Raw genomic sequence first — 25,758 nt, 5'->3', positions numbered from 1 at the left:
AATATACATGTTTGGCCAAGCACTCTCAAAAATAAATCAGAAACTGAATGAAGCTTGCTCCTACCCAATTCGTACCATACCTTATATGGACAGCGGCGTCTTTGATACATATTTTAGAATCCTAAACTGGAAGCGACATTGAAAGCCTGCAGGGATAAACGGACAAGTGACTATAAAGTGAGTGTTTCTATTTTCTTTGTTATACTTACGTGGCATTTATGTACATAATAGCATATCTGAGCGGTGTTCCGATTAATGGGAGTGGCTTGCAGAGCTGTGCATTGTGTTGCATTGTGGGAGTTGTAGTTTTCCATACAAATACGCCCTAAAGTCACGTTCTGTCTTTTCTAGGTCAAATAGGCACAAAATTCTAAATTTATGTTACATTTCGACTACAAATATGACCCACTTTCAATAAAGATTAATTCTTCTACCGGTGAAATGTCCCTTTAAGAGCGCAGAGAAATAAGGACGCATTTTAAGCAGCCTTGAAATTGGTACGGCCTTGCTAGCCTTAAGTTGGCTTCTGTGACGCAACCGGTCTTGGAATACGTCCTTAGAAGGTCGCAGCCTTCGAATTGAGACATAGCTATTGCTATGCATTTGCTAAAGCCCAGGTTTTATAGTTTATCAAGTCTAACACCACTAAAGCATGATTTCATCAAATCTAACTGTCATTTTTTTCCTCTGCGGTGCAATAAAAGCAATACAGTACGAAGTAACAACAGATTTCCATGTTCTGTACTGCTGTGGCTAAAAACTGAAGGCTTATTTCGGCACGTGATGCTACGCAAGACATCAGGTACACTTTCTCATCTACAATTCTCTCTTTTCCTCTCCGTCTGTCGATCTAACTCCCTCTTGCTCTCCCTTCAGAGTAACATTACATCGCCACTTCTCAAGAATGTGCAGGTCTGCTCTGCAAAATACCAAGGGAGGTAAAACTGTCATCATCTACACAGTAGGATTTTCTTTTTATTACAGTGCTATGTTAGGTGTTGAGTGGGGAGAGGATGTAGGAAGATTTACGTACGACAGTAAAAACTTTATATGACATACCAGAAAAGCTGCTGAATAAATTAAGGAATGTGTCAGTGCTTTTCCCAGTGTACGAAGTTCAGTCTTTGCCGACTTGCGTTAAATTTGAAAACGAAAAACAATCCTTTACGCCTCGGTATTAAATATTTTCAAAGTCTCGGACTCGGGTTTAAGTCCTCTGACTTACATTGCTGACAGATTATGCTGTGCACTGTGCATAGACCAGGCTTTGAAGCTATTACATTTTTTTTGTAACACTTTACAATAAGGTTGTCTAACATGAAAAAACAATGAACAATTAGTCAATAGTTATTCATGTTAGTTCATAGTGCATTAATTAATGTTAACAGTTACAATGCTTCATTTTATAAATGTATTAGTGAATGGTGAAATTAACATGAACCAAGATTATTAAATGCTGTAGAAGTATAGTTCATTGTTAGTTGATGTTAATGCATTAAATAATTGTTAAAGCAATCAATACTCCTGCCAAATACCATGGTTTACTCACCCTCAAGCAATCCAAGATACACATGTCAATCATCTGTCAGACAAACACTTTTGGAGTTATTTTAATAAATATCTTTGCTTTTCCAATGTTATAATGGTAGAAAACAGAGATCAGGGAACAACATCTGACTTTGAAGCCATAAAGGGCATTCATCCTTCACAGGATTAATCCAAACGGCTCCAAGGGGTTAATAAAGGTACTTTGATGTGATCTTGTAGGAAAAATACCGATATTTTAAACGTTATAAACTATAATAACTCATACCTGTCAACCCTTCAGTTTTTTCCTGGGATTCTCTCGTATTTTACCATTCTTTCCTGCCATCATCCCGTTTAAACAATTTTCTGTATTTCTCCCATATTTTTAGTCTTTCTATAAAAAATCCCACTGGCCGTATTTGATGTTTGCTGCATTCACCTCCGCTAAAGCAGGCAGCAATATATCTGTAACATATCACTCAAGCGACACCTGCCAATAAAATAATAATAAGAAAAGCCTCCCGAGGATGGGTGGAAGATGATGAGCAGTGTGCAAAGCTACAACCGCCACGCGCATTAGCGCACACATGTCCGCCAGCGTACACAAACTCACATATTTGGATGTGCGGGCTGATGCGTGTGGCGGGGTGTTTTTTGTTTTTTGTAGGGACACACTGCTGTTTGTACTTTACTGCTTAGCTCAGAAGGTGTTGATGCAACGTCTGCGACCCATGTGTATAACAAGTCACTTGCAAATGCGAGAGAGCCATAGAAACAATGATACAAGGTATACACTGCAAAAAATTACTTACTTAGTATGACCTAAGAAAATAAGTTTAGTGTTCAGACAAAAATTTTAAAGTGAAGTGAATTTGTAATTACAACAAGCAAACAAATCTGCCAAATGGGTATAAAAATGTTACATTGATTTATCTTGAATGAAGTGTTTTAAAAAAAAAACATGTTCTTCTGTGCTTGTTTTAAGCACAAATTCACTTAAATGTGATATTTTTGGTCTAAAAACTAGACTTATCAGTCAGGTCAATTTGCTCATCAAGAAAATATATTTTGATTCAAGAATTGTAGTGCTGCGTTACACCAGCCGCGTTTAAGGCGTCAAAATTGCGTCTAATGCGCCTTGTTTGCTGCTTGAACAGTTTGAATACATACGCGCATCTAGAGCGAAGTAGACGCGTGGATAAAGCAAGCATTTGACGCACGTCAGAGGCCAAATCTGCTTCTGATTGGTTAACGCGGCGCGAAAATTCGCCAAATTCAAATTTTCAACTCGGGAAATGCACAAAAAGCACCGTTCGCGCGTACCACGCCAGACGCTCAATACGCACAATTCGCGCAAACTAGACACGCGAATGAGGCAGAATCGCGTCTACCGCGCCTCGCTAAACGCCTTATTCACGCCGCGAGACCTCTAGACGCGCTTCAACGCGTCTTCACATTGACTTAACATTGAAATCACTCGCGCTTGATGTCTCTACCACGGCTGGTGTAAACGCAGCATTAGGGGGGATTGGGGGGGTGCTGATGTTAGGGTTCGAGAAATTTCCCTTATTTTCAAATCCCAATGTTGACAGGTATGTAATAACTACACTGTGTTAAAAACAACACATTCATGTTGATTCTGGGACAACACACTAAATGCGTTGTCCCAGAATCCACCCATCTCTGTGTTATTATTGAAACAACACATTTTAACACAACTTGTGTTATATTTTAACACTAAATCAACACAAAATGACACATAATGTGTTAAAAGCTTAACGCACAAAGATGTCTAAATCCTTTCTAAGAGTGTAGTTTCTGGTAACGACGCGATCTTGGATGCAATTCACTACACAACGTACCCATGGCAACCAACGCTCACTAAGCTAAAACTATCTAATGAATCGCGCGAGTCCAAGATGGAGCCGTTACCGGAAGCGATTTAATATAGTTTATGAAGTTTGAAACATGGATATTTTTGTTAGAAAATCGAATCGATTACCCATAGAAGACCTTTATTACCCTATTGGAGCCATGTGGATGAATGCACTTTTTGGGGGTTTAAGGTCAGAAGTTAACCCTGTTTCTACCATTATAAAGCTTGAAAGAGCAAGGACATTTACTAAAATAACTCCAAATGTGCTCGTCTGAAAGATGATAAACATGTCATCATGGGTTAATTTTCAAATTTGGCTGGAGTATCTATTTAACAAATACAACCTTATTGTAAAGTGTTACCCATTTTTCTACTGTAACCAGACTTAAAACCTTAAAATCAAATTAACATTTGGAAAAAAATCGTTCTTGCTTTCTCACTTGAACAGTTTTTACCTAATCTGACCCACAAGATTTGTCGCTTTAGTTGATTTAACTAATGTAGTCAGGTTGAACCAAGCATATTAAATGATGTAATTCACTTTAATAAAACCTATTTAGATGCTAATCCATAAAGCAAATATTCAGGTTAACTGACAAAATATTTATTCATGCTTATGTCTGATGGATGAATTAATTTATTAGACAGATAAAAGTGACTCTCATAGAGTCTTTAAAGAGATAGTTCACCCCAAAATTAAAATAATGTCATAAATGACCTGCATGTTGTTCCAAACTCGTAAGACCACCGCTCATCTTCGGAAACACAGTTTAAGATGTTTTAAATTTAATCCGAAAGCTTTCTGACCCTCCATTGAAAATGTATGTACGGTATACTGTCCATGTCCAGAAAGGTAATAAAAACATCATCAAAGTAGTCCATGTCACATCAGTGGGTCAGTTATAATTCATTGAAGCATCGAAAATACATTTTGGTCCAAAAATAACAAAAATGATGACTTTATTCAGCATTGTCTTCTCTTTCACGTCTGTTGCGAATGGGCGTGCACAGTGACGCTGCTGACATACGATGTTTGCGAAGATTTTTTTTTTCAAACGTACAATGTGCGTCTCCCTCAGACTGTAAACGAAGCTCGGGCGCAAATAAAAAAAAGCTTGGGCGCACCAGATAACACGGCAGCGTTGTACATCAGCAGCATCGTACGTCAGCAGCGTTGTACTTCAGCAGCGTCATACATCAGCAGCGTTGAACATCAGCAGCGTTGTATGTCAGCAGAGTCATACGTCAGCAGCGTTGAACATCAGCAGCGTCATATGTCAGCAGCGTCATACGTCAGCAGCGTCATACGTCAGCAGCGTCATACGTCAGCAGCGTTGAACATCAGCAGCGTCGTATGTCAGCAGCGTCATACGTCAGCAGCGTTGAACATCAGCAGCGTCGTATGTCAGCAGCGTCATACGTCAGCAGCTTTGAACATAAGCAGCGTCCTATGTCAGCAGCGTCATACGTCAGCAGCGTTGAACATCAGCAGCGTCGTATGTCAGCAGCGTCATACGTCAGCAGTGTTGAACATCAGCAGCGTCGTATGTCAGCAGCGTCATACGTCAGCAGCGTTGAACATCAGCAGCATCGTATGTCAGCAGCGTTGAACATAAGCAGCGTCCTATGTCAGCAGCGTCATACGTCAGCAGCGTTGAACATAAGCAGCGTCCTATGTCAGCAGCGTCATACGTCAGCAGGGTTGAACATCAGCAGCGTCGTATGTCAGCAGCATCATACGTCAGCAGCGTTGAACATCAGCAGCGTCATAAGTCAGCAGCGTTGAACATCAGCAGCGTCATACGTCAGCAGCGTTGAACATCAGCAGCATCGTATGTCAGCAGCATAATACGTCAGCAGCATCATACTTCACCCACGTCCCTGCAGTCTCATGCACGTGGTTCACAACAGACCCGGAAGATTTAGACAAGTGAAAGTGACTCGTATAAAGCGTGGAAGAAATGACGAAGACAATGTTGAATACAGTCGTAAGTTTTGTTATTTTTGGACCAAAATGTATTTACCTTTCTGGACATAGACAGTATATCGTACATAGATTTTCAGTGGAGGGTCAGAAAGCTCTCGGACTAAATCTAAAACATCTTAAACTGTGTTTCCAAAGATGAACGGAGGTCTTACGAGTTTGGAACGACATGCGGGTGAGTCATTAATGACATTATTTTCATTTTTTGGTGAACTATCCAAAAAAGGAATTATAAGGAATTTTTACATTGCATTTTATGTGTGAATATTGTGCACAGTGCACTTTATAATTCAACATTTCCGAGTCAATTTTACACTAAATTCCTCATTATTTCTCCTTCCTTTTCATCTCAAAAGAAATACATATTCGTGGATGGGCATCCAAGCCTATAAACTCCATCTGTTGTTAGGATAAATTTATTCACCACACTCCTAAGAAAACAGAACAAGCTTAGATTAAATTCTCTTTGCTTTTTTGGATGAACTGTTTATGACCTGGTCAGTGAAGTCTGCCATTACTGTTTGATTTATGTACAGTATACTATTCTTTATTCTATAATATTTATGCATTTTTACAACAGACATTTGCTAATAAATATCTAATAAGCAAATAAATAACAATTCACACCAGGCTCTTGAAACATGATGTGCTACTGCATACTTAATACACACTTGTTTTACGTAAGTACTCTAGCTAGGCTTTAACCTAGCACCACATCATTACGTTTTACGATGCCGTGTTCAGCTCAAGATCCTTCATAAATGTATGCAGCTTTTTAAGATATTCAGATGGTTTAAATCTGGTTACGTTCTGAGATGTGAAGGAAAGAGCCCGAGTATTTCTGACTGCATCTAATAGCGTTTCTCTTTCCTGCATCTCCACAGCACAGCTCACAATAAGACTGAGCCAGCATGGACGAAATGTGAAAATCAACTGAAGGGTGAAGGAAATGAATTGAAAGACGGAAGATAAAATAGTGTCTTAAAAGAGACATTCTGCAGCCCCTGATAGAGGGATGATTCACTGTCTCCAAACTATATCTGACTGGCATGTTCTGACAACATATTTCAGTGGCACCTGAGGGAACAGATTGAAATTGAACATGCTCAAGAGAAAACCGAAGGCAAGCCGGTTCAAGACAGAGGTGTAGTAGCTGAAAAGCGCTGGAGTTTGAGTCGATATGTACTGCTGGCGATCCGATAAGCAATTCTTAATCCTTGTTCGATTAAAGAATTTGGTTCACGAGTTATCTTAAATGATTTTAGAGCTGTTTGATATAACATGCATCAATTGCTTGTAAATAAGGTGAGCGATTTAAACAAACCACCCCTTACAATTTGGCACATAACTTGTTCAACATCAGTTGTGCATGGACTTATATTGATGGAGAGATCTGTAAACTTTGTAAGACCAGAAAACCATAGTGCTTTATGAGCTTTTTTTAACTTGGACCTGTAAGCAGTCACCCCCAAAACCTTAGCATTACAAAGAAGCATCACTCTTATTTTCCAGTTTTGTATGCTGGGTACAAAAACTACAATGATTAATTCATCTCATGGAGCCACTCTGATATTTGATTCATCATCAGACCTCATTTAAGCAGGCTACTAATAAATGACACAAAAACTGACCATGAGTGAAACCATAATTTGCCGCACAAGTCTTTGAATTATGTGATAATAGCTTCTTGAAAAATTCATGTTTCGTTTCTGAGTCACCAAGGGACGAATGGTAGCGTTAGTGGCTCTCAGCCACGATGACAGACTTCAGTGCTCCATCAGCAACACGGATGACTTCGACTCAAACAGTGACAGCAAATCAGCAATCATCATGAAGAAAAAATCCCGCCAGGGAAAGTGAGAGTAATATACATACTGCATATTTTTTGGCATAACGCATATTGGGCACACTGATGCTAGCTGTCACATGGTCATAAACTAGTTTCCACTCTGCAAACTATAAAAATATCCTACCTTTCTGTAAACCAACATGTTTGGGGAGTCGTCAGTCTCTCCATTGCTGTTTGAATGGAGGCTGTTGTTTTTCGCCATGGTCCTAAAAGACGGCAAAACAGCTATTCCAGTGGATCTATAAACCTGAAAGGTAAAAACAGGTCATTCAGACATGAATCCACATACGAGTCTAACTATTGATAAAAATAAAAAACATATTTGTAATGCTACACCTTCATAAAGCTGTAAAGCTTAAGCTGATCTAAAAGTTTATTTGACCTCAACTTGATTGTAGAATTTTTATACCAAAGTAGTGGCCAAAAGTAATTTCCCAACTTGGAAAAAAAATGTCTTCACCCTTTATTCTTACATATTATTAACACATAACGCATATGCTAGGCTTACAGAGTTTAATTAGAAACAAAAGAAAATCACAATGTACACTCAAAAAATAAAATGTTGGGTTTAATTAAAAATATTATGTTATCAGGTTCCACACAATTGTTTAAGTTATTTCAACAAACAATCATTTAGTTCATTTTACAAAAGAGATTTAAGTAAACTTAAGTACACAAATTGAAATTGACTTAACTGTACATGAAAAATGTAATTAATGATGACACAAAATTTTAATAATGCCATTTATAAATGCCAACCCTTTTAATTAGAATTTAAGTCCACTTCTTTTTCTTATTACAGTTTATCAAACATATCACAAACATATTTGAAATGCAATGTAACATTCCAAACTGTTCGTTCGTTCATTCTGCAAGAGGGTGCCAGAACAACAATTACCCATAATACACTGCAAAATCCTCAGCCAATGAGATGCGAAACTGTATTGGTTTTATTAATCTGTTAATTTTATGCAACAATGTTATGTTGGCTGAACAAATCATTTTTAAGTAAAGCTAACAAGACACACTTTTTTGTTGAATGAACTAGATTAAATTAAGTTCACATTGTTAATTAGATTTAAGTTATTACAACGCAACCCAATATCACGAAATTATTTACCTATAGGCACGTATGTACCAACGTGAAAATGTCACGTTTCGCCGCGTTTGAGCGTGAGCATGTCACACTTTTCTGTTTGTGTCACTGTCACGTATTGGTTACTCAACTTTTGTGTCCTAATTTCTTACCATTGTCGCTTCGGTTTAGGGTTAGATTTACATAAAATGACATCCCTACCCAAACCCAACTCTAACCCCAACGTCAGGCGACATTTGGTTAAAGTTTAGAAAATTTAAAAGAATAAGTCTTGTATCTTTTTTTATAAACCAATACTTAAAGTGACATACTAACGCAAGCACCAAATCTAACCCTAAACCGAAGCGACAATGGTTTGAAAATAGGACAAAAAAACAGAAAAGCGTGACATTGTCGCGTTGGTTCATACGTGCCTATAGGTAATTTCGTGATATAGGGTTGCACAACATGAAAGAATAAAGTAAAATTGGCAAACGTGAAAGTTCTTTTTTTTTGCGTGAAAGCTATACTTGATGCACCTTGCATATTCAACTGTATTCCTTGATAGCCTGTAGTTAAGTACCAAATAAGTGTCAAATAAATGTTTATTTTTCTCCATTTTGTACCATATTCCATATATTTTGATGAGGAGACACTGAAAGCAAATGTAATGCAAATATGCCCTCCAGGCATACTGAGAACTGGTTAATCCATACACAAGTTGATCCATACACACGCTGGGGGTTGGGAAATTTGGCATCTTCAATTTACCTCACCTGCACATTTTTGGCCTGTGGGAGGAAACCGGAGTATCCAAATTAAACCCACGCTGACACAGGGAGAACATGCAAACTCCACTGAAAAAGGTCACCTGACCTAGCCAGAGCTTGAACCGGGGACCATCTTGCTGTGAGGCATCACTGAACCACCGTGCCACCCCATCACTTTTGTCCACTACTGTATATGTGTACACAAATGCATGTTTATCAAATGTTTCAGTCATATTTGGCTTTTTTTAAATCAAACATCAACCGTTCATAGATTTTCCTCTCAGTATTAAACTAAACGGGTATTCCGTTGACACATTGCTGCTAACAGTAAACATTGGTACATATAGTCCAAGTTTAGACACATCTCTCAGTTGGATTGGTGGGACACCATTTAAATCCACCGCTGATCCTTGCACCGCGACCCTGTCATGTATGAAACCTTTATGATGTGTCAGTGCCTATTCGCTGTCTTAATGTACGTTTCAACCCTTCAAAAAATCAAGTAGGAAGACAATTTCATTGCGCCATAAACGCACAGACAATAATGCACAATCTTGCAGACATCCGATGCTTTCAGAACCACAGACAGCTCCTCTGCAGCACATGCACGAGTCCTCTTATCACCAATAAAATGCACAACACAAACATGAAGCGTATCTTCTGCTCACCTCAAACACGCCCCGTCTCCACTGATATGTGGATTCCGCGATCCCAGGATGAATCAAGTTTCCGTGCGGCTCGTCAGCTATCGGACGTGTAATTCATTGGAAATATTAGCGATGCTTTGGTTGATGCTGACGCGTCATCGCGCGCGCTGATTCTGCTGAAGGACGGGGCACGCGCTGGCGACAAGGGCACGCGCATCCAACCTTGAACCAATCCCGTATCCCGCTCAAAAGAGGAGGATGTTTTTTTTCCTTTTTTATTTTTTATGTACGTATTTTTTATTGCGCCATTCAACAACAACAACAGCAATAATAATAATAATATTTATAACAATAATAATAATATCTATTTATTAAAAAAACAGATAAATATAATACAGCTTTTGAAAATGTCGGATTTTTCAGTGCTTCCAGATAATGCTACCTTGAAAAAGGTTATGATATTATTTTTTTAAAGTCGTTGTTTGACAATACATTTTGTGCATGCAGAAAAAATCTGATGCATCATAAAACCTGCTTTAGGGTAAATTAAAAGAATGTGAACAGAAGACAATCTGCAGCTATAAACTATTGTATCCTACTGAAAGACCAGCTAAACCAGCCTAAGCTGGCTTTTAACTGGTCCTGGTTTTAGCATGCTGGAAACCAGCTTGACCAGGCTGGAAGCTTGGCCAGCTTGGCTACTGGCCTTAGGTGGTTTAAGATGGAAGTGGCTGGTTTAAGATGGACCTCCCAGCCTGGCAAAGCTGGCCCACCCTGACCAGCTAAAAAAGTGTCCACAACCCTTCTAAAACCAGCTTAATTAATAATTGTCAAATAAATCCCATAACCACATTTAGTTTTCTCAATTTTGTACAAGGCAGATTCCACATATTTTGATGGTTTAATTAAACCTGATGGGGCACTAACAGCAAATATTGTGCAAATGCCCTCCGGGCATCACTTTTGTCCACTACTGTATCATGTCTATACAAATGCATAGCAAATGTTTCAGTTATGTTTGGCTGAACACTGATTTGTACTTGTATAGTAGCTTATCTTTGCCTATTTTTAAACCCCCCCCCCCCCCCCCAAAAAAAAAGTTGTGGCTTTAATATCGTTTTCGTTTATATGCAGAGACAATACTGCTTTTAAAGTTACAATGAAATAAGTGTCATTAATAGACTGTGTCACTCATTTACTCTATTTCTATTTAGCTATTTCAAGTAGGCTATAAGTGCTGTTTCACTCAGGATAAAGGACTAGTCCATGCACGTTTGCAGGCCTCTCTCTATTTATTCGTTTGAATAGTCAGTGTCCTTGTGTGAAAATTTATGATGCTTGTCATTTAAGCCATTTTAACTATAAACTACATGCAGTACAATAATTACAAAAAAAGAAAACGTTTTGGAGTACTTCTTCACCCACCCACCCTTAACCAATCAAAACAGCTTCATAAACAAAAATATTAAACTTTCCGAATTATCTGTTTTTATCACATTTCAGTATTTTTTTCAGTACGGAGCGTGCTGCAAAAAAGACTCCTCCCAGTGACCCTGTTTGGTGACGAGCCAGTCAACCAATCATTGAACGCGAAAGGCGGAACAAACTAGCGGCTCCGTCCAATCAGTGGCCAGAGCAGCCGTCGCTCAGAAGCGACTTCGTTCCTAGTCCGAAACGGGAAACAATACATACGTTATAAACGCAAGCGGGGACGTCATGTAGCGAAACAACAGCTGAAAACAGTGTTTATCTGTGAAACGACGATGCTATCTTGGACTTTTCTAGACATCAGCAAGCAGGTGTTAAAAACAAAAGCGCGGTTGCGGAGTTGTAGTAGTTGGAGAAGTGAGACAGAAGTTATAACGTGTAGTTTATAAATCTGAAACCTGTAGTTAACTTTTTTAACTTTAAAGCGCAACAGGTTGGAAGATGGTATCGTGGATTATATCTGGGTCCATCGTGTGAGTATTTATTTTTAAGGAAGACTATTCGCTTTGTTTGTGACCTTTTGCATGCATTAGTGAGACTCCGGTGTTAGTTCATGCTGATCTACTCCTGTATGCATCTACAGTGTTACGTCATTCAATCGTTTTATAATCAAACACTACATCATCGCAGTATCACAATATAAATTAAAATAAAAGCAAAATAACTGCTATTAATAACGAAGTGGTTGAGGAAATAACGTTACATCATGTTTTGGCTTGAGATCAGCTTTAGCCAAGGTCTCTGTCTTCCAGTGAGGAACTGCTGTTTTCCTGCTGCTCTTTGTTAGGTGTGTCTCTCACTTTGTGGAAAAGGTCAGCACAGGAAATTTTGTGCCTCATCCTGTTAGGCACTTTTTGCTTTGGGTTCGATTATCTTTATTGTACTATATGTTTTTGAAAGAGATAAGTCATTCTGGTTGGATGCAGATCCATTTGTATATTATTTTATTGCAGGTTACAAAGTCTAAAGATCTACTGAAATGCTTTAAGTTTGTGCGTGCTTCCAAGGCCTGGTTGTTTTAAAGATGTGCTGTCACATCTCTGTCTCTCCCATTCCTATTCTTTCTTTTCTCATGTGCTCTCTCAGCAAACAGCCTAATGGGAAGTGCATGACTAAACCATTGTGACTGTGTTCTCACTGCGATCGACATGTTCATCTGACTAGTTTCGTTTATGTTGCTCTCCATGCTCCCGGTAATGCTTAAATAATTGTTTAATAACATTGACTGTTTTACTGTTTTAAGTTACATTAAAAGATGACCTGTACTCTTTACTTCAGCACTTGTTTTTCTTTGTGGTAGAGATGGTCGAGAGAGTAGCTGTTATGCAATAAATGGAATTCATCCAATGGTCCCTCAACACACGCATACACACACACACATGGTTGCACATAACTTTAGACTGTATCAGACAGAGCTGTCGTTCCCATAGCTACTCGAAAGTACACGGGTGTGGAAAAGAGAGGCCAGAAACAGTGAAGGTCATGGTATTCCTGTGTGTATGTGCTAGGGTGAGGTATTTAGCATCACTCTAATAAACAGGATCATAGATAAGTTATGTTAAAGGGGCCATGTCATAAGACTTTTTTTAAGATGTAAAATAAATAGTTGGGGTCCCCAGAGTACACACGTGAAGTTTTAGCTCAAAATACCATATCGATAATTTAGTATAACATGTTAAAATTGACACTTTGTAGGTGTGAGCAAAAATGTGCCGTTTTGGGTGTGTCCTTTAAAATGCAAATGAGCGGATGAAATTCAAACACTGATTGCAATGACGGTGGTTTGTTGCAATTGAAACTCAATTGTGCTGTGAATTATTTTTTTTCTCTTTCTCTCTGCACTAAATGGCTGTGCGGTGGTTGGATAGTGCAGATTAAGGGGCGGTATTATTATAATAAAATCTCCTTATGACATCATAAGGAGAGCCAAGTTTCAATGACCTAATTTGTCATGTGCTTGCAAAGAAGGGTTTACCAAAACTAAGTTACTGGGTTGATCTTTTTCCACATTTTCTAGGTTGATAGAAGCACTGGGGACCCAATTATAGCACTTAAACATGGAAAAAGTCAGATTTTCATGCCATGGCCCCTTTAAATATTTATGGCTTTTATTATCTAAACCAACCTACAAAGCATTTGAGGTACTTTACATATATTTATTTATATCACTATGTTTGTTTGCTAAACCAACGACCTTTGCTTGTAACCCAATGCTCTACCAGTTGAAGTACAGAAACATACAGCCTTTACTTCTTCTTTTTTTCAACACTTTTATTCAAAGCTACTTACAGTGCATTATATCTATTTACATTTTATTTGTGTTCCTTGTAGATTGAACTTGTGACTTTGCATTAACTTTATATTTGGTCTTAAAAACAAAACTTGATTTTAAATGATTTTTTATTTGTCTGTGTGTGTGTGTGTGTGTGTGTGTGTGTGTGTGTGTGTGTGTGTGTGTGTGTGTGTGTGGTTTCTTCCAGTCTTGTGTTTGGAACACTGTATCCTGCATACTACTCTTTTAAAGCAGTCAAATCCAAGAACGTCAAAGAATATGTGAGTATTCCCATTCAAACACACATTCATCTGCGTATTATTATCCAGTTTAGGGCTATATTATAAAATATAATTACGAGTGGATAACATTACAGAAGCCTACATTTTCTGGTGTAGTTCTTGTATCTTGTTCTCATTGGAAACATTGTAACCAGGTTTTGGATATTTCCTAGGCAACATATTCATTACTTTCGGGTGGTTTGGGGAATTTTGTCAAGGTTTATTGTCTAATGTAACCTATCGCTGGGCTGTCTATGATTAGCAACGTGGATTATTTTAAGAGACCATTCAAAGGATGGTACACACATCTTTCGCTGTATGTTTGTTTAACATTGAAGCTTACTAACGTTAGTGCGCCGAAGGTTGGCCACTTTTCACCTTTAAAACAGAAACTTGCTGATTTGTACTAGATAAAACCAACACACCAGTACATATGCATAGATTATTTCACTTGATATGAAGTGTGCACCGCAAATACAAGCATTATTTATGATCGTCTCTGTCCAATCTGTACGCCGTATTGCATTCAACCACAATTGTCTTCCTGATTTCTGTGAAGGAATGTCTGCCGGGATCCTGTAAAACTTTAGTTTTGAACCAGAAGTGCTGTTCCTTCTATTCTGGCAGCCAAAAACACAACAAGACGATATTTTAAAGTAAAAACCTCAAACTTTTAGCGCGCCTGCTGAGTTCTTCAGAGTGGTGACGTCACAGTGACGTAGGCGATTAAGAGTCTATAGCATATATGACATTATATTTACAAATGATTAAACCAAATAGTGTGTTTGTGACATTTGAACGTCTTGTCTTATTTTAAAGATCACCTATTTCATTGCTAAAAAACATATATTTTGTGTATTTGGTATAATACAATGTGTTTGCGTGGTTTATGGTTAAAAAACAAATAATTTTTCACATACCGTACATTATTGTAGCTCCAGATTTCACTCTCCTCCTGAAATGCACAAAACGTTGTGATTGGTCTAAATACATCTGACGTCAGCCGGAAATGTGACGCTCCTTACCATGTTTGAAGGATTCGCGCACAATGCAATACTAAGTTAACTTACAGGCTTTGAGCCCAAAGTGGGAGGAATTATGATTATGTCGGACTTTACTTCATCACCAATCCCAGGAAGTTAACAGTGGCCTACAATCCGTGTGTTTGTTGTAGTCCAAGAAATGAGATTTACGTTGGAGACTATCCAACTAGCATCATCGTTTACATATCGTTGCATATCGTTAACCAGTACAAATATACACCTACACATCAAAGCAAATGTAAAATTGTGAATTGGACCATTGGTGCTCTTTAAAACCTAAAGTAAACAAGTTTTTCTTGTGGAAGGTCAGCATTCGTTAAAAATTAGCAAATCAAATATTTCAAATCAATATTTTAAGTTTCTTACGTTACTTACTGTATGAGGCAAATAGACGTGTAATAAGCAAGATAATATACAGGCAGCTGTTTGTTATCGCCCCTTCAGTGTGATACAAGACTTTTGCTTGTTGTTGGGTCCTGATCACACTGTCGTGGCTTATTTCTGTGATAACAACCTGCTGCCTATACATTATGCCTTACGTAACAGACCGTCAGTAATTAAAGCCTGTTTTGTTTAGCAACTTAATACTGTTATTCTAGCATGCACCCTCTTTTTGGACTTCAGGCTACTTTTGTTTCTTCCTTCACATGTCAAAGTTGTGGTTATACAATGGTACAGCAATGGTGATATCATGATGATGCTGTGATGTACTGTATTTGAATGATATGCCAAGGAGCTTTTAAACATTCTTCTTTGTCATTTTGATTTCATGTTTCTTTCTATACACTGTGGTTTGTGGTTTGACAGGTGCGATGGATGATGTACTGGATCGTGTTTGCTCTTTATACCGTTGTGGAGGCCATCACAGATCTTTCTTTGGCATGGTAAACACACACAAACTGTCTGAACAAAGAGACAAATTAATAATTGGTTTTAGATTACATGGAGTAATTGTGCTTCGAATGGTTTTGCCAACATTTTGTCATTCATCTCTATTGTTTCTGTGGCATTTCATTGTCTAGCCTTTGTGGTGCATGAAAAGGCTTTTTCACTGTTGTTGCAGAATTTAAGCTCTGTTTATTTTCCCCTGGGTCACATAGAGGAACCAGTCTGTTTCCGAAACTCAGTTTCAGTTCAGATTAGGTCCTGTGCATTAGTTTCTTGACATTTGAAATAAAAGATCTGCTCAGTTGATTTGGCGGACTCTGTCTGGGGAATGGATCATTTAAATGGAGATTCCCTGGTAAACTGGTACAAAAGAAGCACAGTGGTACCAAAAATGTACCTGTGATACAGTATCATCGGTTTTCACATTTTGGTTCACACATCTTAAAGGAAAACACCACAGTTTTTCAGTGTTTACTATGTTCTTGCCTCTGCTTGGACGGATTAGTGCATACCTATCTTTGTTCGGTGCGTGCACTTGATGTTTGTGCGGCGCGTTGTGAATGTGTTGGCATTTGGCCTGGCCCCGTTCGTTCCTTAGGATCCAAACAAGGATGAATTTAGAAGCCACCAAACACTTCCATGTTTTCCCTATTTAAAGACTGTTACATGAGTAGTTACACGAGTAAGTATGAAACCTGGTGATTTTTTAAGCGGATAAAGTTTGAGCGAGAGGTGGAGTAGTCAGGAGTGATGATGTTACTGCGCGCCGAGGTCAAAGTGCTGCAAACTAAGTGCTCTTCCACCATACAATGTAGTTCTCATTTTTATCCGCATTTTGTGCCACGATACTTACTCGTGTAACTACTCATGTAACAGTCTTTAAATAGTGAAAACATGCAAGTGTTTGGTGGCTTCTAAATTCATCCCTGTTTGGATCCTAAGGAATGAATGGGGCTAGGCTTAATGCTAACACATTCACGATGCACTGTACAAAGATTAAGTGCACGCATTGAAAAAAGATAGGTATGTATTCATTTGTCTAAGTTTAGGTAAGAACATAGTAAGATACTGAAAAACTGTGGTGTTTTCCTTGAACTAAAACTAGGGCTATGTAATGTTCCCTAAAACACAATATCTCGAAATCTTTCCAAATACTTGATGATTAATATATGTCTCATGAATTGAATTTACTTTTTTGCTCCAGAATAGGTATTTTCTTTTGCCCCAATAAAATAAAGCAGGATTTGGATGCAACATTCAAAATGTTTAGTGCAATAACACAGAAAAAAGACATCTAGTGACCACTTTTTTATTACGTTAATACATGTATATGTACTAAATATATGTCTAATATTCGATATATTGCCCAGACCTAACTACAGCCTATTTGTCAAAAAGGGACAAACCCAGCAGCTGGGTTAAAATTAACCAAGAAAATGTTTATATGTGACCCAACAATGGGTTAAAACAACCCAGCATTTTGGGTTGAAACGAAAAACAGCCTTTTTTTATAGTGTAGGTAAAGAAAAGTACTAACAACACCAAGACCGATTAATCGGTCAACCTCGAGTTTAAACGCCCCGTGTCACACAGTGTGATAAGGTAACGATCTTATAGGATGGCAAGATCTTGCCATGTAACACACTGGCTAGTATCATTACATCTGAAATTGAATTGTGGTTTTTACATCAAAATCTACCTCAAACTTCTTCTCCCTGCATCTCTTTCATTCATTTACATGAATTCTGACTTCACTTTCTTACTATTTTTTTTAGGTTCCCACTTTACTACGAGCTAAAAGTAGCATTCGTTATCTGGTTGCTGTCCCCTTACACCAGAGGAGCCAGCCTCATCTACAGAAAGTTTCTACACCCAATGCTGGCATCCAAGGAGAGGGTAATGACCCAAAAATGATAAGATGGCAATATATTTTTACATCACAGGCTGGGAAATTGTGTCCACAGGGTGCAACACATAGCCATGCTGGAATGTCATGTGAAAGTCCAGATTGTTTTACATAATCAGTGATTACATAAATGATGTTGACGTTGATAAACAGACTGATAGATTTTCTTGGTCATGTGGCTAGTTATTTAACTGTACCTGCGTATCTGCATATAACCACTGACCTCTCAAGTGGGTTGATAGATATTTTTTAATTTTATTTGAGTTTATGAGCACGGTCAGATAGGTCTCTATATACAGTATATGGCCATCCCTAACCTCTGTCCCATGACAGATTTGCAGCATCCCTCATCCACCCTATCGCTTCACTCTCGGCTTGGACCCAGTTCAGTTAAAAGAAAACAATATTTTACTATGCTCTTACCTCAACTTAGATGAATTAATACATACCTATCTTTATTCAATGCGTGCACTTTATATCTTTGTACAGTGCTTCTTGAATGTGTTAGCATTTAGCCTAGCCCCATTCATTCCTATGGCTCCAAACAAAAGTTTTATTTTGTGTCACCATACTTACTCGTGTAACAGTCATTAAATAGGGAAAACAAGTGTTTGGTGGCTTATAAATTCATCCCTCTTTGGAGCCATAGGAATGAATTGGGTTCGGCTAAATGCTAACACATTCACAACGCGCTGTACAAAGAATAAAAGTGCACACACTGAAAAAAGATAAGTATGTCTTAATTTGTCTAAGTTGAGGTAAAAACAGTAAAATATTGAAAACAGTGGTGTTTTTCTTTAAGGAAGGGGAAGTACTCTGGGTTTTGGGGTCTCCCCTTGGACAGTGGCCAAATATGCTTTATTGTCTTTTTTTAACATCTTAATGCAAACTCGTAAACTGTTATATCTGGTGTTTTTATTTTTTCAGGAAATTGATGATTACATAGTGCAAGCCAAAGAGAAGAGCTATGAGACCATGGTGAATTTTGGTCGTCAGGGTCTTACCATCGCGGCCACGGCTGCCGTCTCTGCCGCAGTTAAGGTATCTCACACATACTCATGCATTGTTTATGCTAGTCTGCAGAGCTGGGCATGTAAGCTTACCTCTTACTGAGCTTATATTGACAGCTGACTATTATTTTATGTACACAGGGAATTGTTTATGTGTTGATACTGGAATTTACCATAGGGGTTAACTTCACAATGCCCTCTTTTATCCTCTCATCTGCTCTTTTAAAATCTAAATCGCTGTCTTTGCATTCTGTGTTTAATTCTTTCTATTAGTGGCGCTTGCCAGGATTTCAGCAAAACCCCTACTGCCAAGTATTACACTTTGGGGCATGACTCATTCTGCACAGTTTGTGCTATGGGCATAATTGTTACCTCAAATGTTGTTTTAAGGAGAGATGTGCTGTTACCAAGCAATCAGATTTCAGATTTGGCATGCTTATAAATTTACATTAGGTGGGCCACATATAGCAGCGTTTCCCAACCCTGTTCCAGTGCACATTTTGGAAAAAGCTGATGTGTGGATTTGTGTGTGTCTGAATAAAAAGAGTTGGAAAATGTGTAGTGTTGATGTCACTTCAGGAACATGGTTTAGGAAACACTTACAGAGACTCCAGGTTATTTGAACTTGGACCAGTAAGCAAGCACCCAGCATAACCATAACCACTATAACACGCACCTAGCCATCACTCTGAAAACCTTGACAACAACATAGCAACGTCCATGGGCAAGCACCACTGAAGAACTTGAAAATCTTGTTTAAATAGGGTGATCATATGTGCCATTTTTCCCAGACAAATCCTTGGACAGGATTTCAGGTGCGTCCTCTGAAAGTTGCATTTTTGTTGACCGCATATTGCCTACATTTCAGTTAAAAATAAAAGAGAAATTAACATGCATTTCTCTTAAGACATACAATCATTGTTGTTTAATTTTTATCTTGAAATTAAACTGTTGATTTACTGAAATAGAACCTGAAATGATGACAAATGTGGTTGACCTCCAGAGGACACACCCAAAATCCTGGCCGGGACACGTCCGGGATAAATGGCACTTTTGGTCACCCTAGTTTAAATCATCCCCTTCTCTCTCTCTCTCTCTCTCTCTCTCTCTCTCTCTCTCTCTCTCTCTCTCTCTCTCTCTCTCTCTCTCTCTCTCTCTTTCTCTCTCTCTCTCTCTCTCTCTCTCTTTCTCTCTCTCTCTTTCTGTCTACATGCTAAACTAATCTCCAGAAGTAGTCTCAGGTAACTTGTCTCTTGTTGATAAATAACATGTATTTCTTTATTAACGTACATTTTAAAGGCGGCCATTTGTGAATTGATTTAAATATTAAGTTTACTATTCAAACAGTACTGTATAATGTTCCGATATATAGCTAATAACATGACCTATTTCATAGGGGCAGGGTGCCATCAGTGAACGTCTGAGAAGTTTCAGTATTCCTGACCTGACACAGATCCCATCCGACGAATCAGCATTCTCCAATCCTGGTCGACGAGCCATACAGGCTGCTAACCTGAGCTCTGATGGTTCTGGTCAGTTTACGTTTAGATTTATGCATTGGGCACAGATGCTTTTGTCCAACGCGATTTACGGTGCATTTAAAGGGGACATTTCAAAAGACTTTTTTAAGATGTCAAATAAATCTTTGGTGTCTTCAGAGTGCATATGGGGGATTCTCACGAAATCCAGACTTAAAAGTTGTCCAGCATCAGATTTTTTTAAAAAGCCATTAAAGCCATATTTTTGCACATATAAGATTAAGGTCTGAACTTACTATAACCATTATTTTTAGAGAATTAAAAAATATTTCCTATAGAATTATTTACGTTTTTTAGACTATCATTATCAAAAATTATCATTACCGCAACATGATATTACATTAAATATATGCATTTACAAACTCATATTTCGGTAATAAGAACTAAAAAGTTGTCTGGGTACTATGACAAACAAAATTTCAACTTTTATCTGGTGAGAAAAATAAGAACTGCTTACCTGGTAGCCATCTTGGGTGTCACAGTCAATTATGTCCCTTCCAACTTTTTTTTAAAATGTTAGTTCCTTGAGGGCTTAAACAATGATTGAAAATTGTTGCGGAGGATGAGGACACATTTATATTCCTTATTATTGTCGCTACATTTACAAATAATCACCAAATACCACCACATGTTTCTTTACTGTAAATGTTTATAGTATAACATGCACTGAAGCTTTTTATTTTTTAGATTTTTTAATTATAAATATTTCCATGTCAAAGAACCCAAATCCAGTCATGGACACATTGCGGTAATGAAATTTTTCTCCTTAAATGTGGAAAAAACAACAAAATTGGTTTCTATGATGTCGTTTGAAAGTACATGAAGAGATGTTTGTAACTGTATGCTTCTTATTTTGATACTCTTACTTGCATTTACTTTTTTTATCAAATTGTTTCATGACACCTCATAAGTCTAATTTCACGAGAATCACCCATATGTGAAGTTTTAGCTTAAAATACCACATAGATAATTTATTATAGCATGTTAAAATTGCCACTTTGTAGGTGTGAGCAAAAAATGTGCTGTTTTAGGTGTGTCACTTAACATGCAAATCTGCACTAAATAGTGTAGATTAAGGGGTGGTATTATCCCCTTCTGACATCACAGGGGGAGATAAATTTCAATGACCTATTTTTTCCACATGTTTGCATAGAAGGGTTTATCAAAACTAAGTTACTGGGTTGATCTTTTTTCACATTTTATAGGTTAATAGAAGCAATGTGGACCAAATTATAGCACTTAAACATGGAAAAGTCAGATTTTCATTATATGTCCCCTTTAAACTTGGACATTGAATACCTACACTTTTGCACTGCTAATGCAAAGCTCTGTTAGTTAACAGTTTATGTTATAATGGCATACCAAAATTAAATATAAATAAAGACACAAATTTATCTCAAGCTAAAATAAGTATTGGACATGAAGATGTCTTTAAATTAGTTATTTTGTCTCCCTCTAGTGGTTAAAGGTTCAACAATATTTTTGATTGTATACCAAAAATGACCGATTTGTCAGTTCATCATGTATGATTTATACTTTTTCCTAAAAGTAATACATTTTTGCACATTGTCTGTTCAACCAGTTGTGCTTTTAGGGTTTTGGTAGCTGTTAAAAACTGTGCTTTATCTGTGCATCTTCCATATAAACAAGCAGGGGAGGCGCATGAGGAGGAAACAGATGGAGTTTTCTCAGAAGACGAGGCATCGGTGCAGAAGGGTCTGCGGAGAACTCAGAGTGTGAAAATGACACGTGCCAAAGCAGCACGCAAAGAGGTATATTTGTACATGCAAGCTGTATATTTGTGCCAAGTATGCAGTTGCATCCACAAATCTAAAATATAAAAGATGGAATTTAAAAGTTAATGTTATATTCTTTCTTTCAAAGCCACGGTATGGATCTTTGAAGCTGAAACCTAGAAGGAGGCCACTGATTACATCATCAACATTTGACCATCCTTGACCATTTTCTGCTACACAACTACAGATGGATACCTGTCAAATCGACCACTGACTGCAGTTTAAACCTCATTTCAAAACTGCTGAAGTTGAAATCAGATCGTCATTTCTGCAAGTTATAATTTCAAAGCAACACTAAACCCAAAAACAATTAACAGACTTAAAATGACATTTGCATTTAACCATTTACTAGAAGCTTTTATCCAAAGTGACTTGCAGTGAAAATATACACATGCAAATGATACATGATACAAGCAGTTTTGTTCTGTTTAGTTAAAAAAAAAATACCAAAGCCTAATACAATAGGAGAACAAAAAGGGCCAACACTTATTTCTATGCATCTGTTAAAATAGTAAACTGTACTAAGAAAGTACTAAAAATCTCAAAGTAATCTGAGAAAGGATTGGAAGATATACAATCAGCTTGACCTAAACCTGCCTCTAAAGAGATGGCTCATATTACACAAAGCCAGTATCTTTGTAGCAGACATCACTGCTACCCTCACTCAACCTCCATAGGGGCAGGTGTCAAGGTCAGTGTAACCGTAGAGGATGGCTTTTCAGCATGCATTCACAGAAATGAAACGAAAAAATTTCTGGGGAAAGGAAAAGCTAACATCTACCCAAAACTGCTTGTTATGCTGTTATTAACGGAGTATGCATGCACGCATAGGCACGTCTGAATTTTATTGTTTACAGTTTGCTTTATTTGCTTTGAGTCTTAAGATGTCAATACATTATGTATTGTTTTTTAGGTCTTAACAGTATTTGCAAAAGCTGGCTCCAAATAAACTTCCTAATTTTAAATGTTTTAGGGTTTTATTTAAATGCATTGTGTGCAATCGTTAATTGTGTGCAAGTTTAATTGTTTTGATATTTGTTTCTTTGGTATTTAGTGTGTCATGCTAGTCTTCTGCCTATCTTGTTTTAATATTGAAATACACTAATTTACACTCCAGCTGAACCTTACAGAATCATGACAGGATTGTGAGTCGAATGTTTGTCTACATTGCGGTTTATTCAAGTGTAAACAGTAGGAATGCCTTCATGCATCCATTTTTGGTTTGTGTTTGACTGTTTTTCACTCTTGTACTTGTTTGGGAAAAGTTTGTTTTGAAAAGATGCGTTCTGCTGAATGAAGATAGCATGTCGATAAGGGGGTACATTCTTAAAAATAAAGGTTCTTTCAAATGTATATGAGTTCTTCAAAATTAATATTGTGTGTACCATTTTTAGAACTGGTGGAAGGTGTCCTAATGTAGTTTCAAACCTTTTGTAGTTCTGCTTTTAAAAATGCTGGTATTTGCGACCATATCTGTGAAATCCAGGCTAAAGTCTAATAGGGGTGGTTTTACCGGACAGGGATTAGAATAGTCCTAGACTAAAATAATTCTAAGAGCTGTCCAAACTGAAAACAACTTGCACTGACATATCTTAAAATACATTAGTGCTCTTTGTTTTGCCTCAAAATGCACACAAGTAATGTTTTTAGTAAGGCATGTTTGTTCAAACCCAAAGGGCTTGTTGCCTGGACAGCGCTTATCCTAGTTCCAGACTAAAATGCATGAGTCAGATGCCTTATTTTAAAATCATCTTGCACTGACGTAACATATATTAGTGCCATGTTTTGGCTCGAGATGCACACCAGTAATGTTTTTTTGTATGGTATGTTTGTAAAAATGACTTTAATGGCCTTATGAAACTAAGGCCTAGTCCTGAAATAATCATGTTTGGGAAACTGCATCATAATGTAATTATGACATTTGAAAAATAAATGTTTAATTGCAGTCTTAGTCAATATTAAAAATATCAAGGTACATTTTTTACAGAATGTTCTTTAGATTCTATAGGAGGATTTTATGTAAATATGGTAATAACTAGTTTATCTTACATGCATGGTGGCAATTGATCATAATTTGAGGTTTCTGCAATCTATTCAGTCAATTCTACAAATATTTTATTGAGGTGAGATTTTATAAGAAAAGTGGAATATAAAGTATCATTTACGTAAGAAATAATTGACAACAGGCCGTTGAATTATTTGAAAATAATACACACTCAAGGGTGCGCCGTTACACCACAGGTGTGCATTATTTTTAATTATACCTTGGGTCTGTTAAATGCTGTATTCTGATTGGCTGAGAAATATTCCATGGGTGTAAATCGCACCTTTGACCTGTCAAATGTCTTAAAAATAGGCAATGTTTGTGGTAACCATATAAGTGGAATAATTGACTCGCGGCCCTTTAAATTACTATTTGAAAATAATGCACACCCGCTGTGTAATTACCACCTTGGGTGTGCATTATTTTCTATAATTCAATGGCCCGGCTTCATTCATTCCTTACATGATTCAAAGGACTGGAGTCTATTGTTTAGCTTGTTCCGCGGTTGCCACAAACATGATCTGGTGGTTTTTTAGGACATTGACAGGTTAGTTGTGCATTTACAGAAAAATAATCAACACCCGTGGAACATTTATCAACCAATCAGAATAATTTAACAACCCCATGGTATAAACTATAATAATAGATAGAAAATATCAGTAAACAGAGGTCTATTCTATGTAAGCATAGAGGTTATGTTTTAAATGTTAGTGGTAAACAAATGAGAAGAATTTATTCTTCAAATATTCTTAAAACTCAAACACTACACTGGTGTCCACCTGCTGGTGTAATATCTTATCTGTTATATTGCAATTCCGTCACTGACCACTAGAAGGAGTCACCTACTAGTCCACTAGTCTTCATTGGCCGTTTCTCAAACCGAAGGCTGCAACGTCTGGAGGTCGCATGTGCAGGCTGCATACGTCATCAAGCGTGCTTTATTTAAGTTAACCGAGCATTATATTCGCAAATCATACGCATATTACAACATTTTAAAATTAACTATGAATAACAGTAAACTCTTTAATTGTTAATATTCTGAAATAAGTCTTAAAAGTCTTAAAAACGTATGCAGCAGCCTAGAAATGCGACCTCCAGAGACTGCAGCCTTAGGATTGAGAAACGGCCAATGACTGTCACTCCTTAAATAGCTATTTAAACACCACAGTAAGTCGTACTTACTTCTACATCAGTTTCCAATAAGGTAAAACCTGACAAAAGCATTTGAACAAGCTTATATTTCATTTATTTGGGGGGCATAGCTACTCCTGGCCTTTTGTAGCAGATATACAGAACCAGAAAAATGTGTAATCACTGTTACTAAAAGCAAGATTTGAATATAAGAGTTTGAAGCATTGAGCTTTAAGCATAACTTAAAGACTGTATCTGTAAATATGCCTTAATCCACTGCTTGTTTAGGATATCCACACCATAAAGAAAGTGATAAACATCACACAAACAAGCTTCCACGTGTTTGTTTTTGAACCGCAAACAACACAGTTTGTTTCAAACACCTAATTAACTCTTTTTAAAGACATAACATAGTTTTGTAAGGTGTGATAGATGTGTGTCTGTGTTTGTGTGGTCCAGCAGCAGTTGGTTCATTGCGGTCTGTCACAGGACATGTTCAAACCTTTCAGCACCTTAGTCTGGAGACGTCCTGTGTGTCGAGAAGAGGAAGAGGATGAGAGAATAAAAGGGAAGAGTGAAAGAGAAATAGGCTTATCTGTCAGGAGGTCAAGTCCTTCAGGAATATAGTAGGAC

At 37.5% G+C, this 25,758-nt stretch overlaps 2 protein-coding genes and 1 long non-coding RNA gene across 7 annotated transcripts in view; 1 reads left to right on the top strand and 2 right to left on the bottom strand.

Moving 5' to 3' along the window:
* rgs7a (regulator of G protein signaling 7a) overlaps nt 1–12,239 on the bottom strand; it is a 95,468-nt gene extending 83,229 nt beyond the window's left edge. The window contains exons 1-2 of one of the 4 annotated variants that reach the window (XM_055171869.2): nt 11,920–12,239; nt 7,361–7,483 (exon numbers count right to left, since the gene is read on the bottom strand). In XM_055171869.2, the coding sequence (XP_055027844.1) occupies nt 7,361–7,438 (78 nt within the window). In that variant the 5' untranslated portion in view covers nt 7,439–7,483; nt 11,920–12,239. Of the gene's footprint in view, nt 1–7,360; nt 7,484–9,749; nt 9,926–11,919 lie in introns of those variants that run through there. The other 3 variants (XM_055171868.2, XM_055171870.2, XM_055171871.2) reach the window with 3 other exon arrangements.
* reep3a (receptor accessory protein 3a) lies at nt 11,366–22,212 on the top strand. 2 transcript variants are annotated; one of them, XM_055171872.2, is made up of 9 exons: nt 11,366–11,527; nt 11,642–11,689; nt 13,697–13,769; nt 15,620–15,696; nt 17,476–17,596; nt 18,534–18,647; nt 20,013–20,148; nt 21,805–21,926; nt 22,039–22,212. In XM_055171872.2, exons 2-9 carry the CDS (start codon nt 11,658–11,660, stop codon nt 22,111–22,113), a joined length of 750 nt encoding a protein of 249 aa, XP_055027847.2. In that variant the 5' UTR covers nt 11,366–11,527; nt 11,642–11,657; the 3' UTR covers nt 22,114–22,212. The 2 variants fall into 2 exon arrangements, with proteins under 2 accessions (XP_055027847.2, XP_055027848.2); XM_055171873.2 differs by having other exon boundaries at nt 11,366–11,689; nt 21,808–21,926.
* Nucleotides 22,213–25,217: 3,005 nt separating this feature from the next.
* The window catches only part of LOC129417294 (uncharacterized), a 66,846-nt gene continuing 66,305 nt past the window's right edge, over nt 25,218–25,758 (bottom strand). The window contains exon 3 of the long non-coding RNA XR_008635717.2: nt 25,218–25,654. This is a non-coding gene — a long non-coding RNA (uncharacterized lncRNA). The remainder of the gene's footprint in view (nt 25,655–25,758) is intronic.

The sequence above is a fragment of the Misgurnus anguillicaudatus genome, chromosome 7, assembly GCF_027580225.2.
Source record: "Misgurnus anguillicaudatus chromosome 7, ASM2758022v2, whole genome shotgun sequence".
NCBI lineage: Eukaryota > Metazoa > Chordata > Actinopteri > Cypriniformes > Cobitidae > Misgurnus > Misgurnus anguillicaudatus.
This window is presented reverse-complemented; position numbering and strand designations above follow the sequence as displayed.